This window comes from Electrophorus electricus, chromosome 10 (assembly GCF_041902795.1).
Source record: "Electrophorus electricus isolate QZ-2024a chromosome 10, ASM4190279v1, whole genome shotgun sequence".
Classification (NCBI taxonomy): domain Eukaryota; kingdom Metazoa; phylum Chordata; class Actinopteri; order Gymnotiformes; family Gymnotidae; genus Electrophorus; species Electrophorus electricus.
Window position 1 is genome coordinate 28,155,106 of NC_137506.1, and position 10,334 is coordinate 28,165,439.

General features: G+C 38.9%; 1 protein-coding gene across 1 annotated transcript; it reads left to right on the forward strand.

The window, feature by feature from the left end:
- Positions 1-1,883: 1,883 nt before the first annotated feature.
- Positions 1,884-5,614, forward strand: alkal2b (ALK and LTK ligand 2b). Its single transcript, XM_027008837.2, has 6 exons — positions 1,884-2,656; positions 3,089-3,390; positions 3,646-3,699; positions 3,802-3,882; positions 4,081-4,154; positions 4,913-5,614. Exons 2-5 carry the CDS (start codon positions 3,129-3,131, stop codon positions 4,143-4,145), a joined length of 462 nt encoding a protein of 153 aa, XP_026864638.1. The 5' UTR covers positions 1,884-2,656; positions 3,089-3,128; the 3' UTR covers positions 4,146-4,154; positions 4,913-5,614.
- The last annotated feature ends 4,720 nt before the right edge of the window (positions 5,615-10,334 follow it).

Sequence of the window (10,334 nt, forward strand, 5' to 3'; positions counted from 1 at the left end):
GAGGAAAGGCCAAAGTAAAGCTGTGGATAAGAACTGGCCCACACTAGGATTAATGAATGAAAGACCAACAACGGGTTCTGGGATCTCTGCCTGGGATTGGGATTAGGGATTCTCTACCCAAAGACTCTGGATTGGATTGCTAGAGTCTTGCCACATGGTGAGAACTGCTGACATAAGATAGAAGCAAATGGGAGCTGGGAAATGGGACATCATGATGAGGAGAGGGAGGAGTTTTAACAGCCTGGCTGGTGAGCAGAGGCATGGGGAGGAAAGAGGGCCCAAAAGACACAACTGGGGGCTCTAGCATGGCTGTCAACCTGTACTAGGGCTAACTCACAGACCCTCCAAAAGCCACAACCAGGGGCTCTAGCATGGCTGTTAAGCTGTACTAGGGCTAACTCACAGACCCTCCAAAAGCCACAACCAGGGGCTCTAGCATGGCTGTTAAGCTGTACTAGGGCCAACTCACAGACCCTCCAAAAGCCACAACCAGGGGCTCTAGCATGGCTGTCAACCTGTACTAGGGCTAACTCACAGACCCTCCAACAGCCACAACCAGGGGCTCTAGCATGGCTGTCAACCTGTACTAGGGCTAACTCACAGACCCTCCAAAAGCCACAACCAGGGGCTCTAGCATGGCTGTCAACTTGTACTAGGACTAACTCACAGACCCTCCAAGTACAGAACAGGAAAAGCATTAATTCATGTATTTAATTGCAACCAAGTTATACAAGTATACAGCAGATTATATTTTTAAAGATGCATTTTGCATAATGAATAATAAACGAGTACATAAACAAAACAATTCCACTGGGATGAATAAAGTATTACTTGTTCTTATTCTTATGTATAGTAAGCCACCAGAAGTACAGAATCCTATTCATTTCCTGATCAAATATTTTAAGGAATCTTACAGAAGTCAAAAACAAGTCTTTGTGAATAACTGCAGCCTGAAATAAATCTTGTGACTAAAAGATATTTTGTTCCATATGCCCTCAACTGTGCAAAAAGCTAAACCATTCAGACAACTATGTGGAACACACACACACACACACACACACACACACACACACACACACAAATATGTACTGAACAAAAAAGGCTAAAGCTTTGTATACACATTCGAGTGTCCCCACCACCACCAAAAAAAACTTGCCATTACTTGTGCCTGTGATCTTGTGCTTAATATAAGTATGTTCACTCCTGTGGTTTATTAAATTGTTTAACGACCACGCCACCCCTATTGTAACACAGGTGATAAAATAAGGGGAAGGCAGGAGAATCTCATTCACAACAAGAACTAATTATATTACTACACGGAGGAGGACAGGAAAGTTTGGCTGGGAAGCGGTGGGGGCGAGTCTGTGTGAGAGAAGACGGTTCATATCCCTGTGGTATCAGACGCGTCGAGCGTGCACATTCTAAGCGCCCGAACGTAAACCTTCGACACCTTGCCACAAGTGCTACGTGACCGTCTATAAACTATTAAATTAAAAAAAAAAAAAAAAAAAAAAGATGACATCTTTTTGACTCGCTTGTACATCCTGATAAACGAGAGGATGCCGAGAGCTGTTCCAAAGCATCTAAAAAAAATTAGGAATACTGTCCAGAAAGTTAGATGTATAATTTTATAAGGCTATAGACACACTGTGTGGCACTGTTGAGCCAGTTTATCTTAAATCATGTGTAACGTTGGCACTAATAAATCTGCGCTACCATGTTTAATAATACTTCCAAAGTTTTCTAATCCCGATTGGCACCAGCTAAAGGAATGGTGGCAAACCCGGGGGTTTACCTTGGACAATAAAGATATCCCAAAAGAGGAGGGGAGTGATGATATAAGTGATAATAAACTCAAAGGGAGTGGTAATGGACTGAGTAAACGAAAGCAATACTGGAGAAGGCCTGTGCGCTCTCCACAGTCGTCCAGACCTGGACGCTGTTGTCATACTCGAAGAAACTGGCTTCCTATTCCAATTCTGGTTACTTACCATAATTGTCTAATCATATTTTATGTTTGGGCTTCCACTAAGATGTAAGGGAAATATGAATCGATTATACTATCCTCTACGGGAAAATTAAGAAGGACTATTCAACCAGTACGTTTTCATCTATTTATGAAAGGGATACGCCGATTCCCGTTTGAGGACTGAAAAAAAAAAAATCATTAGTGGGAAAAATACTTCACCTGGACCACAATCGGACTGGATCCTTTGGGCGTTATGAGACGGTGGCCGGAAAAATAAAATGCATTTTTCAAGGGACGCTATTAACACGTTTCTAAATAAAGACATGCCGGGACAATCCACATGGGACAAGAACTTGCGTCTGCAACAGAGAATAAAAACTGAGGGAACCCATGCCGGATGATCCGGAATAAACTTCATCAGGAGACACGGCAGAGAAAAAAGAAGTTGTGAGCTTTCATTATTTTCCACCCACAACCCACTATCAACAGATGACCGTCTTTAAACATATAAAAGAGGGTGCCTCTCCATGTGTCGTGGCGCACAAGATCTTGGAAGTATTGTAGCCTACCTGGGGAAAGGCGACTGCAGCGGAATCTGTTTCGTTTGCACCACATTAACATAATTATCAGCGAATAAACTGGGAGGCCACTAAAAACCGTTTCACACGTCTGCTGCTGACAAAACAGGTAATTAGTTACTTCTACCGCATTTCCAAGCTTGTTTGACGTAACAGATTTTCATGTGTAAAATGCGTTGAGTCAGACTTCTTTCGCACTTTTTCCTCTCACTTACTTCTGCAGGATTTATTACAGCAGCACGTACATTCCACGTCGGACACTGCCTAAAGCAACGTTAACTTTTAGATACTAATAAAGTCCGGGTTTCCGACTCTGTAGTTTGCATGCCAAAGTTTCAAGTCATGTAGACTCTAAAAATGTCATAGTAAGGGCGTAACTTAAATGTCTCTCATTCCTGTAGCTATTGTAAAAAGAAAAAGCTCAATCGTCATGTTGATTTGTGCGTGTTTATTACGCTGATATGAAATCATTAAATAATTGCCCACATGTGTCGAAGTGCCATCGGTCAAGTCGTTGACTAAATCACTGTTGCGTTTTCAGGGCTCTAAGTCACGACTTGAGGATAGGGGCACGCTTCAGTATGAGAGCGCTGCGCACACCCGTCTTCATGGGACTCCTGTTAATTCTCACAGCCGGCTACTGCAAACAGAGCGGCGTTCACACTGGCGGCAAGGACGACAGGAGCCTCGTAAACCCCCTAATGGACAAAGTAAGAGTAAAACGGGAGCATCACACGGAAGACGGCGAGCGCGACCTACACCATGCTCCCCGAAAAGAATATTCAATTGAAACGGGGGAAGAAAACGATGTTAATAAGTCGTATCAGCATGATCAAATACTGGGTAAGTAGACTGTAATGTAACATGCTGACAGAAGACTGTTATAGTCTCAGCTCTGATGGACTTTGCATAGTGGTGTGGAGTACTAAAAGATGGTAGATGTTTGCGTTCGAAATCAACTACTCTGATAACTAATATCAAACGTATTTTGTGTGTATGATCTATTTCAATTTTTTTTTGCTGAGACTAACTGGGAATTTTCAGACGCCAAGTAAAATATAATGGTTTACTGACATTTTAAAAATCGATTTCCAACAGAGGTCTTTCCCAGAGATCTTCGACAGAAGGATAAATTCCTACAACACTTAACAGGTGGGTGGCGTCCAGTTTATCTCGGGCAATTCTGTTATGTGTACTTAATCAGGTCCTTTGGTGTCTGCATATCTACTTGAGTTTTAAATGTTTCTGTTTCAGGACCTCTCTATTTTAGTCCCAAATGCAGCAAACGCTTTTATAGACTATACCATAATACCAGGGACTGCACAATACCAGCCTGTAAGTGCAACTGCCCTTGACACATGTCTTGACACTCATAATGCAGTATAAGATAGATGAGTATAGATATAGCGTTATCAAGACTGATAAGGTCTAATTTTTTATTTAAATGATTACATTATTTTATACAACTTTATGATATGGCAGAGTTGTACATTGTATATTTTATTGATGGAGTTCAATGTTTTTGTGTTGCAGATTATAAAAGATGTGCTCGGCTACTAACAAGGTTAGCAGGAAGTCAATGGTGCTCTGAGGGTTAGACCTTACAGGTAAATTGTTAACTCAAAGCATACAATGTAATATTGTCACATTTGTTTTTCTTTTTGTGTCATTAGCAGTAAAATGTTTGCCGAGCAGCCATTTCGTTTACACACATGAATTTATCAGTCAGTCATATGAAATGTACATTTATTGTTTTATCATGCACACACCTTATCAGCAGGCCACTCATTAGATACCGCGGTCTCGAAGCAGTCCGTAAACGTAGTGCGCACTGGTGTCAAGCGTGTTTACATGCAAATGGAATAAATATTTGGATTAAAGTGATAAAATAGGCAGATGTTGGGTGAAGACTTGTGTTGTTGGGTGAGGGTCAGGGTCCTGTTGGGAAATATATTTAATATAATAAGGGAGTACATTGTGTAGTGTGTTAACTGTTGGAGATTAAGGGCCACACTTATGGTCCTTTGAGACCACTGAAAATGATGCTGTCTGGTTTTTAGTGTAATGCAAAACCTTCTGAGGGTTTGTTTGTTGTGCAGTTAAGTTTCCCTTGTTTCTATGTGCCTACTCCATTGTGTGATTTGAATGGGGCAGAGACAATATAGTTATAATGTTTAGGGAAGATATTGTCCACAAGCTCATAAAACTACTGATTAAGAAATACATTTCTATTGTCTGTAAATAATTTTGTCAGCCTGGTAAGACATATAATCAAAAAATATTATTTTCTGTGAGCATCTAAAATATTACATTTTTCATATTCAACTAAGAACAAAGTTTACTAAATGATTTTATCCCTTTGCAGATTTCAATAGACATGAAGAAACAAAGAGAACCAAGAAAAAGTGCCTTGGAGAAATACCGGGAAGTCTGATTATACATTTTATATATATATATATATATATATATATATATATATATAAGTGATGTATAATTATACTTACCACAATGAAGCATAGTTTGTCATCTTTATTTTCTAAATAAAGTGGAATGTCTCCATAGATTTCTGCATACAGTATCATGTCAGTCTTTTTGACTGACAAGTCAGTTATCCTTGAACTCTGATGGTGCAAGTGAAGATGACGTTTTATAGATACACGACAGAATGGATGTGCCACTGCCAACCCTTCAAGGACTGTTAACAATGCTCCCAGAAATGACCTTTACTGCTGAGCACAATAACTGGTCCAAAAGCATAAAAACAGATTAATGTAAAATTCTTGCCTTTTTTTTTGTATTTTCAAGACATTTCATTTGGCAGAGATTGATACTAAACAATGTTGGATGCGGTTTATTCTGTGGAAAAAAGGGGGAAAAAACGTCAGCATTCTCCTGAATATGTATGTCATGTAGTATATATTTATACATTTGAGCTATTGTCATTTACTGTTGTCAAACATCAACAGCCCAGATAGAGTGCAATATGTAAAAAAAATGTACATATAAAATATCACTTTTAAATAAACATGTTTGTTATATAATGTTCAAAGTGTGCTATGGTATTAAAAATTTGCACATATCCTTTGTGTCTGCACATGTGTGGAGAATTTGGTTTGCATGTCTTGGAGTGTCTTGGAGTTTGCATGTCTTACAAGTGTGTGAATGTATGTTCCATATTAACATCAGACCTGTTAATTATAATGACAAATTTTGGCTTTAAATACACAAAAATAATGCTGGTACTAGATATTGGTATAAGAACATGGCAGGCAGCAATTTACAGCAAAGCACAGGGACATAATTTATACAAGGGCTCACACCATGCTTTTGTTTGGACTTATCAAAGACTGATCACTTATCAGAATGGATGTTTTAAATGTTATAGCTCAGCTTCAGGCTATGCCAACATTTGTCACTGAACTCATAGTGGCCAGACAAATTGCCTGTAAATATTTCTGTGTTAACAATGCCATTGGAGCAGATTGCAGGAATCGGAGCCTCCCTTTTTTGTGGTGTAGTGGTAGACATAAAGACTGCCCAGGGCCTTAAGCCTACTTCCGAGGGAGTTGGATGGCATGACTAACATAAACTTCGGCGCTCCCTGTCTGATTTCTCCTGTATGCACAGTGATTTGTGAAGTATGTATCATCAAAAATTCAAGCCATCAAAACAAACAACGCAGTTCACAGGCTCATAGCAAACATGGTGATCAACCGCTGGTCCTATAACTGGTATTACACGAGGCAAAATGTTATTTACACTCTGTATGATTTCATGACAAATTAATTAATCAAGTAGGTAAAATCTCATTGCTTGACTAAGCAACAGACATTGAGAATTTAGCATAAAACTCACATGCCTGGCATGTGGTTTGTATGTGAATGAGTCCTTGTTTTTAGACCACTGTTCCTCTAATGCTCCTAGTAGGTGGAAGTTTGTCTACTGCATGCATTAGGCCCCTAGCCCACACCACCCACAGATCCACCCTGTGTCATAAGCCCAGACATGCCAAAGTAGAAACTGTTCAATCGAAAGACACCCAAGAGAAAAACCTCAAAATAAACCTGCAAATAAAACATTATAGGCTCAGTCCACCTACAGAACAATTAGTTAACAGCTATTTGCTCTATAGGTGTACATTCATGAGGAGTCACATGAAAGGGCGATCGCGTGTGAAGGTAGCAAATGTCGAAGGAATAAGAAAAAAAACAAGGGTGGAAAAAGATTTCTTTCGTAGGACTGAAGTGAGCAAGCAGGTAAGGTGTTTAATCGAGGCAGGTAAACAAAGAGAAGCGAGCTATGATGAAAGGAGTCCTCAGATTCTTGTTTTTACGCTGAACCGAACCGAGCTAAGAAATTCCTTCCCCTTCACTCAAAATCTAACTATGAAAGTCTAAATGTGAATAACACATAATTGAAGGCACTTTCTGAAAAATTTACACATCAGTCCACAGTGCCTCGCTATGTCAAAACTGTGTTTAGCATGTAGGTGTATAGAATTCATGCAGCAAAATAACAATCGCATATCTATAACAATACCTCCTGAGCACAGGTCATGTGCTGAAAGGTTATTTGTAAGTGGAGTATGTCTCTCAACAAAGGGAATCTCTCTCACTCCCTCCCTCCCTCCCTTGGGGAACTCTTACTAGCTTTATGTGCAAAACTGTTGTTTAACTGGTCTGACTATTTATTTGGGTGGCAGCCAAATCAGACTATAAAAGTGTGAGCAGTGTACCTTTAAATTAGGCTATGAGACAGAAGTCCAGATTTACAAAATATCACTTTACTGCTCTACGTCATTAATCATAGTAGTAAAAGCTGTGGGAAAATGCTATTTCCTATGGTCTTTTGTTTATCCATATTGAGGATACCACCTAAAGGAAAGATGTCACCCAGCAGAGGATCAGATCTGGAATGTAACAGTCTAATAGATTAACTGTCCTTGGTACCCGAGGAATGTGTGCTGTAATGATTTGGGAATTGTCAGAGGAATGCTCCTTAAAGTTGCCTGATGGATTCTTCATCCAGCAGGTAGAGCCAGTGAACATGTGAAGGTCACAGCCTGCGGGTCTCACAAACTTTTCAAAACAAAGCAGGATGAGAAGCCATTTTTTTTGGTCTAACATATAATGTGTGAGTGTTCACCTTTTATGACATTATGCACATGAGTGCACAATTTCTGTAAGTTATAAATTTGGTCTATGAAAGTCAGTTTATCTTGCTGAGTTCTGACAAAAAGCATTTCACAGCATAGCATTATACATATATTCTAACCTAACAACAAGACAAGTCAGCATAGTCATTTCTTAGCCAACAGAATTCACGATTACAAATCCTTACCATAGAAATGAGGTAGAAATTGTCTGAATTATTTCACTTTTTTTATACATGTAGCAATTTACCTGGAATGAAATTTGATTTTCTTTAACCAACGTAACACTTGGAATCTTTAGTTACTGCAGCTAGTGTCATGATGTGATTTCCTTGTGATTATAGAGTGCCAGCAAACAAGTTAATCTGTGTGTATTGACTTCATAAGGAGTATTGTAGCTTAAAATGTGCCACATGTTCAAAGGGGTTCTAAATTTGGTAAGGTATAGCTGTCAGTCCTCATCACACTCAACTACAATGACATCTGTGACTGAGCCCCATAGTGCTGGGGATGCAGTTCATGTTGTCTAAGCTACAGAATACCCATTGCAAAATGCATTTAAAGGGTTTAATGAGTTAATGCTTAATATTTAACATTTACGTTAGCCTTTATCTGTATAAACTGCAACATCATGAGGGACAAAAATGTCATTCTCAGCTGGAAATCTTCTGTATTTCCACTGCCGTCTCTCACACTGGTTAACAAATGCCCTGGAAAACATTAATTCTTATCAAAGTGGCATGGAGCATTTAAAGAACTCCATAAGATGATTGCTAGATTGAACCGTTGGTGAGCACATGATCTGAGGAGGTTCAAAGTAGCAACCCTTTACAATTTGCCATTCTAACCTCTACAGGTTTAGATATGGTCTGCAACATGTTCAGAACTATGGTAAGCCTGCAATCTGAAATCTGAAATCTAAATAGAATAGAACAACCTTAAATCCTCTGGCTCAGAGTGTCAGATATATGAAGGTCACATTACAATGCCCTTTACAGGAATTTAACTTAAAGTGGCAAAGATTAATATGCTACATATAATAAATATCATTATGTCAGGTTAAATTCATACAAACTAAAATGGCCTCACTCCTCAGAGAGGCACCTAATACATAAATATGTCTCTCAACCACTTTCCCCAACCTCATAAGCAGGGGTCAATAAAGTATTGAGTTAAGGAGAAGTGATCTGACACAAAAAGCAATCTGAATATCTGAATGATATTATGTCTGTGGTATATGCCAGAAACGTTTTATATCCCCTCAAGATAACACTTAATAACACTCAGCATTCCCAGTTCCAGTATGGTGGGTAGCAGCAGTAAGAATAAGGATTCTATAATGAACTAGCTGAACATTAAAACCTGTAATAATTGTAAAACCTGCCAAAAAAACCCTGAGATAATCATGAAGATACAGCACAGAAATTATTATATGGCTGACTTTCCACCACTGAAAGGAAAACATATCTTTCCTATTATCAAAGAAAAAAAATGTGCAAGAAAACTTGACTGTAAGCTCAAACTGAACCACAACTGATTGTACTACAACTTCATCCACACCTTTGCTGACAGTCCTGCCTCCTCATATTATTTTCAATGCCAATCTTTTGAAAGGTGATCTTATCACATGCAAGAAACGTTGAAGAATTAAAAGAATTGCCAATAGTTCATTTCACAGCATAGCATTATACATTATACACATAACCTAACAAGACAAAATAAAGGTTTTTTTTTTTTGAGTCAGCAGTCATTTCTTAGCCAACAGAATTCACGATTACAAATCCTTACCATAGAAATTAATAATCACATGTAGGTAAATATTAAAATAAAAACATTTCACAATAGTTTGACCAAAACCCTATTAAGATTTTGCCCAATAACCCACAGCTGTTCCTGAGTTAAACCATTTCACACTGTTCCAATGCACTGAAAGAGACTAATACTGAGCAAATATTTTGTTAACAGGTCAGTCTATTATAGTATACCATTGTGGCAAATGATAAGCAATGGCTGTAATCACCAACCACATCTTAGAAGCTGTGGACAATAAACACTTGCAGAAAAAGCTAATAGTAGAAGTAGTAGTAGTATTTGCAATGGAGCATTTTTAAACTTGCATCACCACTCCTCAGGGTGCCATACACTATCCTGTACTGTGTAACAAGCTGCATATTTTGTCCCATGTGCAGAACACATTTTTTGTAAAAAAAAAAAATAAAAAAATAAAAAAAAAAAGGTTGGTGCATTTTGCAGCTTTTTTCAGGGTTTAAATGCACTTCGGCAGGGGGAGGAAGATACACTGGTTACATTACTTACATAGTTGGGTGCAGATGACTGACATCTGAGGGAGTGGCTGTAGAAAATCCAGACAGGTGAATTAAGTGAATCTTTTTTTTGGCTGCCAGTGCAGGGATAGCTTAGGATCAAAGGTCTTAGGAGACTGCAGAGGGAACAAGAACCTGGCAACTGGGCAGCTGCATGTGGTGACTCATACGCAGCATTTCATGTGTGTGCTCCTGTGCATGTGCATAGCATCGTGTCTTTTAACTGACAGCTACAGCATCCATGACAAGGCAGTTTGGTGAGGTTTTTCACATACTTGAGAGATTACACAGAGCCCAAAAAAGCATTGACC

Excerpts from the sequence above, each read along its gene's own strand:
- alkal2b (XM_027008837.2), top strand. The coding sequence starts at position 3,129 with ATGAGAGCGCTGCGCACACCCGTCTTCATGGGACTCCTGTTAATTCTC. Across the intron at positions 3,391-3,645 it reads TCAGCATGATCAAATACTGG|AGGTCTTTCCCAGAGATCTT; the intron begins GTAAGTAGACTG and ends GATTTCCAACAG. Across the intron at positions 3,883-4,080 it reads GGACTGCACAATACCAGCCT|ATTATAAAAGATGTGCTCGG; the intron begins GTAAGTGCAACT and ends TTTGTGTTGCAG.